Source organism: Megascapheus bottae, chromosome X (assembly GCF_031878675.1).
Source record: "Megascapheus bottae isolate mThoBot1 chromosome X, mThoBot2.hap1, whole genome shotgun sequence".
NCBI lineage: Eukaryota > Metazoa > Chordata > Mammalia > Rodentia > Geomyidae > Megascapheus > Megascapheus bottae.
In genome coordinates this window covers 29,665,335-29,682,743 of record NC_143547.1, presented here as the reverse complement: position 1 = coordinate 29,682,743, position 17,409 = coordinate 29,665,335, and the positions used below count along the sequence as shown (strand labels likewise).

Here is a 17,409-nt window from a genome sequence, read left to right as displayed (position 1 = left end):
AACCTGAAAGTAAAGGCTCAAGTGGCAGAGTGCCAGAATAAAAAAGCCAAGGGATTGGGAATGTGGCCTAATGGTAGAGTGCTTGCCTTGCATGCATGAAGCCCTGGGTTTGATTCCTTAGAACCACATAAACAGAAAAGCCCAAAGTTATACTGTGGCCAGAATGCTGGCCTTTGAGCAGAAGCAGCTCAGGGACAGTGCCCAAACCCTGAGTTCAATCCCCAGTAAGGCAGAAAAATAACCATATATTTCAAGGGGTGGACAAATGAAGAGAAGAGGAGGAGCATGCAGTCAAGAATCTAATGTATATTCTACAAAATTATGATGAGTAAGGGGACAGATGGGTAGGCAAATTGAAAGAGATGACAATGATCAAGATATATTGTATTCATGAGCTGGTTGGTTAAATGGAAACAATTAAAGATAGTTTAAAAACAATTTTATTTATTTTTGCTGGTCCAGGGCTTAAAGTCGGCCTGGGTGTTGTCCCTGAGCTCTCTTTGCTCAAGGCTAGCACTTTACCTTTTGAACTATAGTACCACTCCCAGCTTTTTCTGTGATTTACTGAAGTCTCAGACTTTCCTTCCATGGATCCATGATCCTCAGATCTCAGCCTTCTGAGTAGTTAGGATTACAGTATAAGCTACCAATACCCAGCTCTAAATTATATTTAAATAATACAGTTTATGAGATGCTCTATGTAGGTTATATGACACTACTATGCTATAATACAAGGTACTTATACATCTGTTCCTTAACCCAGCTTCAAAATACATTATAACATAGCCCAGGTGGCAGCTTGTGCCTAAATTTCCAGTATCTGAGAGGATTCTACCTTTGAAGCCAACTTGGGCTATAGAATGAGAACCTGTCTCAAAAAACAAAACAAAGAAAATGCATAAAAATGTAAGTTCCGCTTATTAAGTAGAAAGCAGGAGTTTGTACACTGTAGAATGTTCACTCTCATTGCTGCGAATAGATCAGGGTCTGGGGGGTGGGGTAATATAAATATTGCTTCCATGAACATTTGGAGTACTCATGTTTTAGGAGTAAAGATGGTATACATGCAGCTTGAGTAGGTAAATTTTCCTACTGGCTGTACCATTCAATGTTCTGAGCAGTATGAATCAAAGTTGTAGTTATTGCATAATCTGCCAGTTATCTATCTTTTTCAGTGTTAGCTTGCATTTTCATAAGCAGCTTTTCATTCATTCACTGGCCATTGTCATGGTTTTGTTTTTGGTCGCCTTATTTATACGACCCTTCTCCAGTGCTGAGTATTCAACTCAGGGCCCTGACTACTGGGTTCTAACCCAGCCCTGCAGGACCCTCCCCACCTTTTCCCCTACCCTGGGCTTTCTGAGACAATAGCCCAGGCTGGCCCCCAAACTTGCGATTCTCTTTCTTCAGACATTTGAGGGTTAGAATTAAAGGCATATGCAATCATGCCTGGCTCTTATAGGATTTTTCTAATATTAAGACTACTATAGGGCTAGGGGCATGGCTCAAGTTGCAGAACACCTGCCTAGCAAGCATGAATCTGATTTCAAAGCCAAGTCCTTAATAAAAGACATTATAAAGATTTTAAATACCTTTCCCACAGTGATTCATTCCTATTGTTTTAATTTTTTTTAAATGTGGTGCAGGAAATGGATACAGGGCCTCAAACAGGCCTGAGACTATCTCGCCAATGAACTGCACTTCCAGCCCTGTTTCTCTGTTGCTTTTAACTCAGTTTGGCTCCTTCAATCCTTTGGTCTCATATTCCTGAGTGCCAAGATTTCAGACATATACTATATGTATATAAAGTATATATATTCATTATATACATACAAGTAGCTATGCTTTTCATTCCCAGCTGGCACTCTACCACTTGAGCCATGCCTCCAGTTCAAGCATTTTGCTGATTAATTGGAAATAAGAGTTTGGGAGCTTTATCTGTCTGGGTTGGTTGTGAATCTTGATCCTTAGATCCCAGCTTCTTCAGTAGCTAGGATTATAGGTGTGAGCCACTGGTATCCAGCTTCAGTTCAGGCTTTTTGCTGGCTAATTGGAGATGGAGTCTCTTGGACTTTTCTGCCTGGGCTGGCTTCAAACTTTCATCCTCCAGGTCTTAATTCTGAGTAGCTAGAATTACAGGCGTAGCCACCAGCAGGGCCAGCTTGTCAGCTACTTCTTATTTGTTCTTCCACATCAGTCTATGCTAGTTCCTGTGAACACAGATAAGAGATAAGTTTACTGATTTGTTTACCTGGGCTGACATTAAAGCGGATCCTCAGCTCTCTGCTTCTTGAGTAGCTAGGTGTAAGTCACTAGCATCTGACCACTATTTTTTCTACCATAGTAGGCACAATTTCTACCTTTGTAACTTTTCTGTGTTCTCTTTCTGGAAGGCTATTCCTCTAGATAAATACATGGATTTGCTCCCTCTGCTTAAACATTACCTCAAGGAGGTACCATTATAACTCTATTTACTTGTCAAATTTATTGCTGGTTGTGGGGCCTAAACTCAGGGCCTGAGTGCTATCCCTGAACACTTTCACTTAAGGCTAGCAATCTACCACTTTGTGTCACAGCTTCATTTCCAGTTTTCTGGTGGTTAACTGGATATGAGTCTCATGGACTTGCCTGCAAAGGCCAGTTTTGAATCATAATCCTCAGATCTCAGCCTCCTGAATAACTAGGGTTACAGGCGTGACCTACCAGTGCCTGGCCAACCTTTTTTACTTAAGTAATTTACTGTACTACTGTGGCTTGAACTCAGGGCTTCTTTCGTGCAAGGCAGGGACTCTACCACTTCAATCACATCTCTAATGCTTTTATTTTTCAGGTAAGGTCATGTGGTTTTGTCTGAGACTGACCTTAGACCCTAAATCCACCTACCTATGGGCTCCTGAGTAGCTGGTACCATATATGCATATCACCGTGCTTGGTTTATTTGTTTAAATGAAGTCTCTCTAACTTTATTCCCTTGTCTATCTCCAAATCTAGAAGAATTCTGGGCACATAGTCTGGCTCTCAGATATACTGAATGCCTCAATATACATAAGAAAATGCTTGAAAGGGGCTGGGAGTTTGGCCTAGTGGTAGAGTGCTTGCCTAGCATGCACGAAGATCTGGGTTCGATTCCTCAGTACACATACATAGAAAAAAAGCTGGAAGTGGTGCTGAGGCTCAAGTGGTAGAGCTCTAGTCTTGAGAAAGTCCAAGGACAGTGCTCAGGCGCTGAACTCAAGCCCAGGACTGGCAAAAATATACAAAGAAAATAAAATGCTTGAAATAGTTCTCAGCATACAAAGGATGGCTGATAAATGCTCCCTGACTTTGTTCTTGACACAGGGTCACATTGTGTAATCCAGCCTGGCCTCGATTCTTGATTCTAGGAATGACCACCATGCCAGGCTCCTAACTGAAATCAGTTGGCATAATATTTCAAAGGTAAAATTTAGCCAGGCATGGTGGCTCTCACCTGTAATTTGAGTTACCCAGGAGGCTGAGATCTGAGGATTATGATTCAAAGCCAGCCCAGGCACTAAAGACCATGAGACTCTCATCTCCAATTAAACAGTAGAAAACCAGCAGTGGCACTGTGGGGCAGTAGCCTTGGGCTGAAGAGCTCAGGGACAGCACCCAGGCCCAGAATTCCAGCCCCATGACTGACAAAACCAAAAAAGTAAAATTTATTTTGTGGGACTAAGCAGTGAATCCAAAGCCTTGCTCACACAGACAAGTGCTTTCTATAAGTCTCAGCCAAAAGCTGAAATTTAGCTGGTATAGGAGCAGCTCCCTGCAGTCCCAGCTATTGAGAAGTTGAGTTGGGTGGATTGCTTGGGACCAGGACTTCAAAATCAGGTTGAACAATATAGTATCACTGTCATCTCAAAATATATACCCTAAAATGAATACCCCAAAACATGGAATTTTACTGAATGCTTTCTTTCTTTTTTTTTTTTGCCAGTCCTGGGCTTGGCCTCAAGGCTTGAGCACTGTCCTTGGACTTTCTCAAGGCTAGCACTCTACCACTTGAGCCTCAGCACCACTTCCGGCTTTTTGCTATGTACGTGGTACTGAGGAATCAAACCCGGGTCTTCGTGCGTGTTAGGCAAGCACTCTACCACTAGGCCAGACTCCCGGCCTGAACTCTTTCTTATTCAAACACATAGATTAAAAGGCAAGCCAGGAACAGGTGGCTCCTTCCTATAATACTAGCTACTCAGGATGCTGAGACCTGAGTATCATGGTTCAAAGTTAGGCTGGGCAGAAAAGTCTCCATGAGACTCTTATCTCCTATTAACCACATAAAAACCTGAGGTAGAGGGGCCGGGAGTCTGGCCTAGTGGTTGAGTGCTTGCCTAGCATGCACGAAGACCCGGATTCGATTCCTCGGTACCACATACATAGAAAAAAGCTAGAAGTGGTGCTGAGGCTCAAGTGGTAGAGCGCTAGCCTTGAGAAAGTCCAAGGACAGTGCTCAGGCCCTGAGCTCAAGCCCAGGACTGACAAAAAAAAACAAAAAACAACAACCTGTAGGAGAGTGCTAGCCTCGAGCAAAAGAGCTTAGGGACAGCACCCAGGTCCTGAGTTCCAGCCCTGAAAAAAAAATTAAAGCTAAGCATGGTGACAAATGCTTATATTTCTTTTTCTTTTATTTTTTTGTGGGTCATGGCCTGAGCGCTGTCCCTGAGCTCTTCAGCTCAAGGCTACCACGCTACCCCTTGAGCCACAGCGCCACTTCTGGTTTTCTGGTGGTTAATTGGAGATAAGAGTCTCACAGGCTTTTGTGCCCAGGCTGGCTTTGAACTGTGATTCTCTGATCTCAGCTTCTTGAGTAGCTAGGATTACAGGTATAAGCCACAATACACCTGGCGACCTACTGATTTTTAGTTATTAGGGAGCATGAAAGAAGGAGGCAAAGACCCTTTGAGTCATGAAAGGAGACACACTGAGTAGTAGTCAGTTTAGGGTCAGAGCCCCATTTCCAGACCTTGGGAGCCAGGATTGTGTGGTGGTAAGGGACAGGCTGAGGTGAAGGATCTGCTTTGGTGACAGCACTGTCCTGGGTATGGACCTCCTTGGCCAGCCGTCCCTTCTTCTTCAATATGCAGGCCTCCTGGTATGGAGGTGAAATGGGGGGCTGTGTGGGTGGAGTGTACTCGTATTTGGAGCCATTCTTGAGCTGCAGGGACACAGGAACAGGTAGATGGTGAGGACCTGAGAACCATAGTCTTCCCCACCCACCTTCTGCTGGCTACGCACTCACATTCAGGGAGTAACTGCAGTCTGAGTCATAGGCACTCAGGTCCCCGCAGGTCACAAATGGCACAATGAAGCGGGTGGGACCATTCAACTGGTTGAAGTCTGAATCTTAGGAAAAGCAGAAAGGAGACTGAGAAGGCTGCTTATGACTCAGGCCATGGTGTGAAATCCCCCAATCCCCCCAACCCTGCCACTAACCACTTTCTTATCCCTTTGGTAACAACTCCATCCTTTAATTTCTATGACTTGTTCAGGGACCCCCTGACTACTGCCTGTAAGATATTGACCTCTGTTCTTTTCTTTTTTCATTTTTTTTTCAGTCCTGGGGCTTGAACTCAGGGTCTGGGCACTGCCCCTGGACACTTTTAGCTCAAGGCTAGCACTCTGCCACTTGAGCCACAGCACCACTTCCGCCTTTTTCTGTGTATGTGGTTCTAGGGAATCGAATCCAGGGCTTTGTGCATGCTAGGCAGGCTATGTTCCCAGCTCTGTTCCGCTTTTTTTTCTTTTTTTTTTTGCCAGTCCTGGGCTTGAACTCAGGGCCTGAGCACGGTCCTTGGACTTTCTCAAGGCTAGAGCTCTACCACTTGAGCCTCAGCACTACTTCCAGCTTCTTTCTATGTATGTGCTACCGAGGATTTGAACCAGGGTCTTCGTGCATGCTAGGCAAGCTCTCTACCACTAGGCAAAACTCTCGGCCCTGCTTTTTTTTTCTTATGTTGGTCATGGGACTTGAACTTTGGGCCTGCATGCTGTCCCTGTTCAGCACAAAGTTAGTGCTCTACCACTTGAGCCAAAATGCCACTTCCAGTTTTCTGGTGGTTAATTCGACATTAGAATCTCACTGACTTTAGTGCCCAGGCTGGCTTTGAACTATGATCTTCAGATCTCAGCCTCCTGAGTAGCTAGGATTCCAGGTGTCAGCCACCAGCTCCAGCTCGTTTTGCTTTGCACTGCATCTGTGTGCACCTGCCAAGATCTTGTCTTGCCCAAGCAGGATCTCAGGGGTGAGGCTACAGACCTCCAGGGAACAAATGTTCATTACAGGGGCCATTTCTACTTGGGAGAATGACTGATGATCTTCCTAAGGTAAGAATTTCCTTGAGTGATAGAGTGCTTGCTTAGCATGCATGAAACCTTGGGCTCAATTCCTCAGTACCCAAATTAACAGAAAAAGCAGAAGTGGCACTGTGGCTCAAATACAGAGTGCTAGTCTTGAGCAAAAGAAGATCAGGGACAGTGCTCAAGCCATGAGTTCAAGCCCCAGGACTAGCAACTTAAAAAAAAGAAGAATTTCCAGGGCCGGGAGTTTTGCCTAGTGGTAGAGTGCCTGCCTAGCATGCATGAAGACCCAGGTTCGATTCTTCAGTACCACATACATAGAAAAAGGCTGGAAGTGGTGCTGTGGCTCAAGTGGCAGAGTGCTAGCCTTGAGAAAAGCCGAAGAACAGTGCTCAGGCCCTGAGCTCAAGCTCAGGACTGGCAAAAAAAAAAGAAGAATTTCCTTAAGCAGATGGAATTCTTCTCTGGAGCAAGACTCAGGGGCCTGCTGATGTAGAATTTTCATCAGGACCCAGAGTTACCACTAGGCAGTTAAAACTTCCTTTGGTACAAATGATCCTGGGGAAGGTGGGGTGAGGGGGGTGGTGTGAGGCTGGTGGAGGCTGAGGATCCTCACAAAACACAAGTTGCACGATATGGGGGACACCCCCCTCCCCCAGGGCCAGGCCCCTGGGCACTAGCTCTCACCGTATGCATGGTCCAGCAAGGGTTTGGCCAAGTCTGCCACGAAGCCCTCAGGAGGGTCATAACCCTTACAGACAGCAAAGGCCTCTGAAGGAGGGAAACAAAGGAGTGAGCGGAGAGGGGAATGCCTAGTCTCAAGAACCTCCTTGTTGCCAGGCCCAGCTCACGGACCGATGCTCGAGTTCCGGCTGCTCCTGGGCTTAGCACAGAGCACGCTACCGAAGAAGATCCGCAGCTGGCTATAGAGCAGTGTCACATCCCGGCCTCGGAATATCTGCAGGGTGGGAGGAGACCCAGATGGAAGGGTGAGGCCAGTGTAAGGACTTCTCTCTGTGGTCTACCAAGGTCTCCCTACACAAGACCTACCTTGGCCACAAAGCAGCCACCTGGCTTCAAAACATGTGTAGCGATATTGAGCGCCTGTGTGTAGGGACAGAAGGTTTAAGCAATGCTGGAAGTGGCCAAGAGGGGGGTTAAAGCTGGGCAGGGGTGGCTGGGGTTACTCACGGCTAGGAGGAGTTGGGCCTGCATGTATTCATCAACATCATGGAGCCCGGTGACTGTGGTAAGAAGAACAGTGTTAGAAGCCCTTGGCTTCTAGGCATATTCTATCAGAGATCGAAAGCTAAAATCATCATGTCTCAACTTCTGTGTCTGCAAGGGGTCTACATACAAATCAAGTTCTGCCAACCTATGTAGCCTGAGTTCCAGGCCCCAGGATTAGGAAGCTATTTACATTTTCACAACTACCCTCCCATCCCCACAGAAGCAGCATTACCATTCAAACTCCAGCCAGATGGCTGCTCTGAGGCTGCTTCACTGACTAGACTTCACTTGTCCACAAACAAATTGAAAACTCCCAGTTTCCCTTCCCAAACCTGTTCCTTTGATCTCTCTCCACACCTCCCTCTGTTTCTCTCTCTCTCTCTTGGTCATGAGGCTTAAACTCAGGGCCTGAGAGCTGTCCCTGAGCTTTTTCACTCAAGACTAGTGCTCTACCACTTTGAGCCACAGCGTCACTTCCAGTTTTTTGGCGGTTAATTGGAAATAAGTCTCATGGACTTTCTTGCAAACTGTGATCCTCAGATTTTAGCTTCCTGGGTAGCTAGGATTACAGGAGTGAGCCATCAGTGCCTATTTTTTTTGGGGGGGGGGGTTATTGGTTTTTCTTTTTTACCTGCCAGTCCAGGGGTTTGAACTCGGGGTCTGGGCACTTTTCCTGAACTTCTTTTGCTCAACACTAGCACTCTACCACTTCAGACAAAGCACCACTTCCGGCTTTTTTCGTTTGTTTGTTTATGTGCTATTGAGGAATTTAACCCAGTACTTCATGCATGCTAGGCAAGCACTCTAACACTAAGGCAGATTCCCAGTTATTTTTTTTTGCCAGTCCCGGGTTTGACCTCAGGGCCTGAGCACTATCCTTAGACTTTCTCAAGGCTAGAGCTCTACCGCTTGAGCCTCAGCACCACTTCCGGCTTTTTTCTACATATGTGGTATCGAGGACCCGAGCCCGGGTCTTCGTGCATGCTAGGCAAACACTCTACCACTCGGCCAAACCCCCGGCCCTCTCCCAGCTGTTTTTTGGGTTTTTTTTGGCTTGAACTCTAGGCCTGGGTATTATTCTTGAGCTTCTTTTGCTCAAAGCCAATACTCTACCACTTGGAGCCACAGTGCCACTTCTGGCTCATCCTATTTTTTCCCTTACCAGGCCAAAGCCTTCAGTTCTCTTTCACACTTCCTTTCCCTACAAAGAAAAATCTTCCTCACATCCACACTTCAGTCACTGGCAAATTCTGGGGCTCCAATTGCCAAAGGTCCCCTGACGTGACCCTCCTGTCCTCTGGGCTACTGACTGGGCACTTCCTCCCCAGGGTAGCTGCTTCCTTTGTTCCTCACAGTACCCAAACAGCCTGAAGGGTCCTGTCACAACCTGAGCCAGGAAGCCCTTCCTTGTCCACAACTTCCTCATGGTTTTCTCCGAATTCTCATCTCAGTGAGAAAGGCAACATCCCTACTGAATTCACTGCTTCCCTACTATCCCATTGTTTATCCCAACCACGCTGATCTCCTTGCTGCTTCTCATATATAACACCTGCCGCAGAACGTCTGCACAGGCTGGAATGTTATACGGATCACTCTACCTGCAAACACATATGGCTCACTTTCTCCCCTCCTTTCGTTCTCTGTTGTGAAGTCAGTGAAGCCTTTCCTGTCCATTTTATTTTAAATCCCAATAGACACACCCTGCTTCCCTATTCCATGATTTTTCCTGACCCCACTTACCATCAGGAGCCCCATCGCACACCACTAGGTCAGCAGGGCAGCCCTCAAAGTGCTGGATAATCTCCTTGGCGGTAGAAAGCTGTGGAAAGAGGGAGGACAAGTGGACCCAGGAGCCTCAGTGCTGCCCGGAGGCCCCAGTTGCTCATGGCTGTGATCCCACAGCCTCTGGGTCAGCCAAATTCTCAGGTTTTATCTACCTAACATCATTTTCTATCTCTGAGGATTTATCTTCATCATCATTTTTTGGTTTCTTTTGTTTTGTTTTTGCCTGTCCGGGGCTTGGACTCACGGCCTAGGCACTGTCCTTGAGCTTCTTTTGCTCAAGGCTAGCTCTCTATCACTTGAGCCGCAACACTAGTTCTGGCCTTTTCTGTGTATGTGGTACTGAGGAATTGAACCCAGGGCTTCATACATGCTAGGCAAGCACTCTACTGCTAAGCCATATTTCCAGCCCCAACTCCATTCTGACTCTATAGACTAGTTTCTCTTGCCCTTTTTCATGGCATTCAGGATGTATCCCAGTACCCTCTGCCATATTCTCACCTGAGTGATGTCCCCTTGGATCTGTATCACACCCGATAGAGGAGCCATAGCTTGCAAGTCCACAGCCACCACTTGGCCAGATCCCTGGCTCCTATGAACAAGTTGCTTCATTTCAACCCAGTTGTTGTTGTTGTTGTTGTTGTTTTTGTAAACCCTAGCCCTTCCTCTGTTCCACTCTCTTGGACTTCCTATACTTACCCAATTTTCCGGCTCAGTACCTGGCTCCAGCTGCCAGGGGCTGCACATAGGTCAACTGCCCGTGTCACTCCTGGGCACACACAATGAAAGCGTACTGGTCAGCAGTTCCTAAAACTCCAATTTGGGAACCTTGCCAAGTTCACTCCTGGCCCCTGGGGATCACCCTGTCTAACCACTACCCAAGTGCCCATCTCCTCTGGGGCCTTTGTCTTATCTTCCCACCTTCTCCCTGCTCCAGAGACCCTCCAAGTCAGCCTGCCAACCACAGGGAGCTCTGCAGAGCCTCCCCACCCCACCCCAAGGTAGGTACCTTTGAAGAGCTGAAATTCTTCATCAAGCTGTAGCAGCTTGAAGGCACTTCGTGCCCGCCAGCCATTCTCCTTGGCTAAGCGGTAGTAGACATCTCGCTTGTCCTTCGATGTTCGTCCCATCTCACGTACTGTTGGTCTAGCAACTTGCTGGCTGTCAGCTGATGCTGCTTAGCTTCAGTCCCAGGGGAGTACGTGACCTGTGCCAGGCAGAGAAAACCATTCACACTTGACTTGAGTCCACATGATCCACAAGACAACACATATCCTAGAAGACTGAAGCCCAGGCACTGACCCCAACAGAGCCCCAAAGACCCTGTAACTAAGCTCTCAGGCATAATTAGTCATCACACAATCCCCACCCACCCATCACTTACTCCTGGATCCCACGGAAGAATCCACAAACCTAATATTTACTTGATGACCCATTACTGACCCTGTTCAACTGTCTTCACTATCACCAACACTCTACTGTGTTTCTCAACCCCTCTCAACCACTTCATATCCAATAACACCTCCTGACCACCTCAGCAATTGTTTCTATTTTCCCTAGACTCATAGAGCTTTCTCAGTCCCCCATTAATCCCTTGCTTTTTACCCGCTTCCACTTCTTAGTACATCTATCTACTCTGCAATCTGTTAATCCCTTAAAAGACTAGATCCCTGAATATTTCCTTTATCATTACATCCTTAACTCCAATTAATGCCTGGAAAACCATGGCCTGTTACTTTCCCATTACATTCTCTTGATTACTGCCTTATCAGCCCTCATTAGCTTGGCACTCTAGCTGACCACTCACAGATCACATCGCTGGCCTCTGATGCCCTCTCCATGGACACACAACACATTATTGCCTGATTCTCATACATTAGTTTTACATACTCCCCTCATGGGCCACAAAGATCACTCAACTTGATGACCACACCCTCCCCTTGTTCACTTGGTGCCTATTAACTTCATGGAACATGCTCACACAACAATCATCCCTGCTCATCACTGCCCCCACCCCATCCCCTATTCCCTCCATAGCTTCACCATGAACACTGTGGCTCATCACTCTTCATTAACGCAGTGAATATCCATCTCCATCAATCCTCAAGGGCCACACATTCCAATCCACCTCCATCTACTCTAGCTGTCAATTTTTTTTGGTTGGGGGTGGGGCTTGAACTCTAGGCCTAGATCTGCCTCTGAGCTCTTCAGCTCAAGGTCTAGCACTGTAGCACTTGAGCCACAGTGCCACTTCGGTTTTTCTGGTGGTAACTGGAGATAAGAGGCTCAGGGACTTTCGTGGGGGGTGGGGGAGGCTGGCTTTGAAACGCAATTCTCAGATCTCAGCTTTCTGAGTAGCTAGGATGTCAGGCATGAGGCACCAGCTCCCAGCTTACACCCTCTTTTCACTGACCTGATCCCATTACTTAGGAAGTAGTAGCTTTTACCTGTTTTCTTTTACCGCCCTCCCCCCCTTTCCCAGGCATGAGCCACCGGCACCCACTTGTAGCTGTCAACTTTAAAACTTCAATCAATGAACCCACCTCATCAACCATCATGAACATTTTAACTAGAACAAACTAAGAACACTATAGTCCTACACTGATCATCCCCCACTACATGTTACATTAACAGCCCTCTGGCTACACCCCTGGTCCTGTTCTCCTTATCTCCAGGATCGCAACACGATTTGGAAACACTAGATCCCCTTTCAAGGCGGATTCATTGATAATTTGGGCCGTAGCTTCACTACATGATCTAGCCCTTCCAGCTCACCCTGCATTCCAGTACTCTGTAGGACACAAGCTTTGGGGCTGGATTCCACACCCAGATGAACCACGCGGTTGTTGGAATTGCCGAGAAAGGAGCACCCTCTATTTCGCGCCGACGTGGGGGATTGAAAGCACAGGGGAATGTCGAGTGTCTCCACCACTCTCGATGGAATCCTGAGACTCCGTGAGCCTGGAACCTACCTTAGTTCTAGGAGCAGGAAGGTGCAGGAAGACGGGGACTGGCCAGCCAGCAGCCCCAGCCTTGGCAAAATCGTAAACCACAAGGGGCTTTAGCGTGGGTTCCTAGTTGACCCAAAGGAGCGTGGGAAACTTTTCATTGTGGAACACCGAGGTTCTGGGGAAGTCCTGACTCAAACTTAAAACGTGAGTCCCACCATTCAGGGCAGCTAAATCTACGTCACTTTAACGCAGTCCCCAGCATGCATCGGGTAGCCGAACGGACGCACAGCGTGGTGGGAACATAGTCATGCCCACGAGAGGGAATCCTTTGTTCTTTTGTCCCAAGGCTAAAATCAAATACTCTGAGATTGAGAGGTCAAGATCATCCTGGGATTATACAGTGAGACCTTATCTCGAGACAAACATACAGAAAAGAGTGTAAGATTGATTTACAATTCCTTTTTGGACCGCCGTGGAGTCTATGGACTACATTTCCCAAGATGCAACTGTCCATCCTATTCCTGCGCGAAGCGTAAAGAACTCACTGGCTACAATGTGAAAGCATGCAAAGTAGCTGACTGATACAAGAGGGTTGGAACTCACTAACACGCTCACGCGCAAAGCTACTTTGCTACATTTTCTCATTCCACTTCTACTGATTAGTTTCGCTGCGCTTTGTTTTGCTGTCTCAGAAGAGTTTTCCATTCATGAAAATGAGGGTAATCTGAACTCATTTCATTATTACTATGTTTAGCATGTGCTCCCACATGAAATGAACATAGGATTCATCCGTGCACTTCTATGCATTATTACTATCCTGCCAATAAAATAGAGGTAAACGAATTCAAAAGCACAGAGGATGAATGAAATGCAGTAAAAGTAAATAGAACGCGAATTTTGAGAATGCTACCTTTAAAAATCTAGTTAAACTAGAATTCATTTCATTGTAACTTTATAGAATTGTGACCCAAGGGCTCTTTATGTAGCTCACGCTGGCTCAAATTAAAGATCCCCCAGCCTCTTCCTCCCGGATTTTTTTCTGTTAATTGGAGATAATACTTTTATGGACTTACTTGCTCTGGCTGGCTTTGAATATAGATCCTCAGATGTCAGCCTCCTCAGTAGTTACGATTATAGGCATGAGCCACCTGTATTTTGAGGATGCCTTATTTTTTTTAAATTAAATAATAAAAATATTTTTATTAATTAATCAACTAATTAATTAGTGCTACTCCTGGGGCTAGAACTTAATCCTAGTAACTGTCATATATATAGTCTATTAGTCGTGGGACTTGAACTCTGGGCCTGGGAGTTATTCTTGAGCTCTTTAGCTCAAGGCTACCACCCTACCTCTTGAACCTCAGCCACTTCCTACGGATACTTTTTTCAAAAACATTTTTAGTTTCTTTTTTTTTTTATTGTCAAAGTGATGTATTTAGGGGTTGGAGTTACATTTGTAAGGTAGAGTATATTTCTCATCAGACATTGTTACTCCATCCCACGTTTTTCTCCCACTTTCCCTTCCTCATCCCTCCCAAGTTGTAAGTTAATTTCCAACATATTGTCATGTGAAATGTCACTGTTACATTGGTTCACCCTTTTGAAATTTTTTATTTTATTGTCAAGGTGATGTCTAGAAGGGTTACAGTTACATTCAGAAGGTACTCACTACATTACTTCTTGAACATTGTTACTCTTTCGCCTATTTTTCTCCCACTTTCCCTCTCCCACTCCCTCCAAAGTTGTAAAGTTCATTTCTAACATATTGTCTTGTGAATATTTACTGTTACATTGGTACACCACCCCCCTTTGTTTGCCAGTCCTGGCCTTGAGGTCAGGCCCGAAGCACTGTCCTTGGACTTTCTCAAGGCTAGAGCTCTACCACGTGAGCCCCAATTGAGCCTCAGCACTGCTTCCGGTTTTCTTTTCTATGTATGGGGTACAAAGGAATTGAACCCAGGTCTTTATGCATGCTAGGCAAGCACTCTTACCACTAGGTGAAACTCCTGGCCCCTTAAATTTAACTTTTTTTTTGCCAGTCCTGGGCCTTGAGCTCTGCACCTGAGCACTGTCCCTGGGCTTTCTCAAGACTAGATCTCTACCACCGGAGCCACAGCACCATTTCCGAGTTTTTTCTATATATGTGGTACTGAGGAATGAACGTGGGTCTTCATGCATGCTAGGCAATCACTCTTAGCACTAGGCCAAACTCCTGGCCCTGTTCTTTGTCTCATCATCTTTTTCCCCTTCCCTTCGCTAATTCAAATAAACAAATACATGTGTATACCGTACACAAAGTGCCAAATTCAGATACAGTAACAACAGGGGATGAACCATAAAGGGAAAAAAAAAAGGGAAAGAAATCACTTCATATAGTGCACTAAAAATAGCAACCATAAAGATAAACCTCATGTTTCCATATCCTGGAGTTCATATTGTTTAGCCTCATCCTATGTGGCCGTGTGCACATAGCTTTTTTTTTTTTTGCCAGTCAGTCCTGAGGCTTGAACTCAGGGCCTGGGCACTGTCCTTGGATACTTTTTGCTCAAGGCTAGTGTTCTGCCACTTGAGCCACAGTGCCACTTTTGGCTTTTTCCGTGTATATGGGCTTCGTGCATGCTAAGAGAGCACTCTACCAGTAGGCTATGCTCCCAGCACCTTTAGATAGCTTTTGAGCTATTGTGATCTTCTACTAGGAAAACCTTAGACATAAACTAATTATTACAAATGAGGGAAATCATGGAGCCTATGTTTCTTTGGGTCTGACTTACTTGAGCTCTTCAGCTCAAGGCTACCACTGTACTACAAATCACTACAGTGCCACTTCCCATTTTCTGGTGGGTAATTGAAGATAAGAGTCTCAAGGACTTTTGTGCTTGGGCTGCCTTTGAACCATAATCCTCAGATTTCAGCCTTCTGAGTAGCTAAGATTATAGGCGTGAGCCACTGGCACCTGGCTACTTAATATGAATTTTTTCAAGTCTTTCCATCTCCTTATAAATTGGGCAATGTAATTCTTTCTCTTGGCAGCATAGCATTCCATTGTATATAAACACCACATATTTGGGTCAGGAATTTGGCCTAATGGTAGAGTACTTTCCTAGCATGCACAAAGATTCTCGATACTACATACATAGAGAAAGCCAGAAGTGGTGCTGTGGCACTAATGGTAGTAGAGCTTTAGCCTGGAGAAACCCCCCCCCCAAACAAAAAACTGTGCACACGCACACACATTTTTTTGATCCATTCATTTAATGAGGGGCATCTGTGTCAGTTCTATATCTTAGCTATGGTAAATAATACTGCAATGAACATGATTTGTTGGTAGGTTTAGTATGGCCTTGTTTCAGGACATTTGGGCAAATGCCCAGGAGTGGGATTGCTAGGTCATAGGGGAGCTCTATGTTTAGCCTTTTGGGGAACCACGTACTGCTTTTCAGAGAGATTAAATGGGTTTACACTCCCACCAACTATGTAGTAGCGCTCCCTACCTGTATGAGTTTTGATTTTCTTTTATTGATACTGTGTGGCATGAGTTAAGGGCCTTGAGTTTGCCAGACAGGCAAGCCCCTACTGCTTGAGCTACACACTTAAGACTAATTTGCGTTAATTTTCCTGATAGGATCTCACACATTTGCCAGGAAGGCTGCTCAGATCTTCCTACCTGTTGCTCTGGAATAGCCAGGTTTATAGGGATGATAAAATAGGCCCAGTTTTTATGATATAAGAACCCTCAACCGTTTTAAGGTTTTGGGTAGGTTAGATTTACTAACATTTTATTCATGTGTGCTAGTCATCAACTTGGGTCCTCTTGATATCTGCTTCTAAATAATTGGAATTACAGGCCTGATCTCCTGGCCAGCTCACAAGTAGTATTAGACAAATGCATGAAATATGCATCAGAAGGGATGTTTAGCTCTGTAGGAGAATATGTGATTAGGATGCACAAGACTGTGGGTTCTGTTTCCAGCACCAAGAACATCAGGTGGCCTTTCAGAGCTTACATTTAGTGGCAGAAAAGAACACAAAGTGAGTCGGACTTTGGCACTTACACTAGTTAACCTAGCTACTCAAGAGAGGCCGAAATCTGAGACTCAAAGTTTGAAGCCAGCCAGAGCAGAAAAGTCCCTGAGACTTTTATATCCAATAAACTACTCAGAAAAAGCTGGACCTGGTGCTGTGGCTTAAGTGGTAAAGCACAACCCATGAGCACAAAGAGGCTCAGGGACAGAGCTCAGGCCCTGAGTTTAAGTGCCAGGATTGGCAAAAACAAACAAACAAACATACCCACAAAAACAAACAAACAACCCAGAGTATCTCACAGACTTTCCTGTCTGGGTTAGCTCTGAAACACAAACCTCAAATCTCATCATCCTCAATTATAATGATAGAAGTGAGCCATTGGTGTCTAGCTGGTACATTGCTTTTAAGAGTTTAAAAGTGCACCCAGTGGGGGCTGGGAGTTTGGCCTAGTGGTAAAGTGTTTCCCAACCATGCCCAAAACCTGGATTCAATTCCTCAGTACCACATACAAAGAAAAAAGCACCACTGGTGCTGAGGCTCAAGTGGTAGAACTCTAGCCTTGAGAAAGTTCAAGGATAGTGTTCAGACCCTGAGCTCAAGCCCAGGACTGGCAAAAAAAGTGCATAAAAAAACGTGCATACAGTGGTGTGGGGTGGGGGGAATGGTGGCTAGGAATGTGGCTTAGTGCTAGAGTACTTGCAGAGTGCTTGCCTAGCATGCATGAAGCCCCAAATTTGATTCCTCACTACCCCATAAACAGAAAAAGCCAGAAGTGGCACTGTGTCTCAAGTGGTAGAAGGCTAGCTTTGAGCACAGGGATGCTCAGGGATAGACCCCAACCCCAGGACAGGCAAAAAAAAAATCTGGTTTCTGGGTACTGGTAGCTTATACCCATAATCCTTGCTACTCAAGAGGCTGAGATCTTAGGTTTGCTCTTCCAAGACAATCTGAGTAGGAAAGTCTGTGCTACTCTTTTTATTTTTTATTTTTCATTTTTTATTGTTGGAGTAATGTATAGAGGGGTTACAGTTACATTCACTAGATATGTGCAATTCTTTTTTTTGCTGGTCCTGGGGCTTGAACTCAGGGCCTGAGCACTGTCCTT

At 45.6% G+C, this 17,409-nt stretch overlaps 1 protein-coding gene across 2 annotated transcripts; it reads right to left on the bottom strand.

Moving 5' to 3' along the window:
• Positions 1 to 286: 286 nt before the first annotated feature.
• Ftsj1 (FtsJ RNA 2'-O-methyltransferase 1) lies at positions 287 to 12,512 on the bottom strand. 2 transcript variants are annotated; one of them, XM_090326000.1, is made up of 12 exons: positions 12,303 to 12,512; positions 10,340 to 10,537; positions 10,030 to 10,099; positions 9,832 to 9,922; positions 9,289 to 9,367; positions 7,510 to 7,562; positions 7,369 to 7,422; positions 7,174 to 7,276; positions 7,006 to 7,089; positions 5,261 to 5,364; positions 4,985 to 5,176; positions 287 to 2,210 (listed from the first exon to the last, which is right to left on the bottom strand). In XM_090326000.1, the coding sequence occupies exons 2-12, from the start codon at positions 10,458 to 10,460 to the stop codon at positions 2,199 to 2,201; spliced, it is 963 nt and encodes a 320-aa protein (XP_090182126.1). In that variant the 5' UTR covers positions 10,461 to 10,537; positions 12,303 to 12,512; the 3' UTR covers positions 287 to 2,198. The 2 variants fall into 2 exon arrangements, with proteins under 2 accessions (XP_090182126.1, XP_090182128.1); XM_090326002.1 differs by having other exon boundaries at positions 5,261 to 5,358.
• Positions 12,513 to 17,409: the final 4,897 nt, after the last annotated feature.

Bases quoted from the DNA above. Each gene is read 5' to 3' on its own strand.
- Ftsj1 (XM_090326000.1), bottom strand. From the start codon at position 10,460: ATGGGACGAACATCGAAGGACAAGCGAGATGTCTACTACCGCTTAGCC. The intron at 7,563-9,288 runs GTAAGTGGGGTC...TTCTTACCACAG, and splicing joins GTGCGATGGGGCTCCTGATG to TCACCGGGCTCCATGATGTT. The intron at 5,365-7,005 runs GTGAGAGCTAGT...GCTTTTCCTAAG, and splicing joins CTTGCTGGACCATGCATACG to ATTCAGACTTCAACCAGTTG.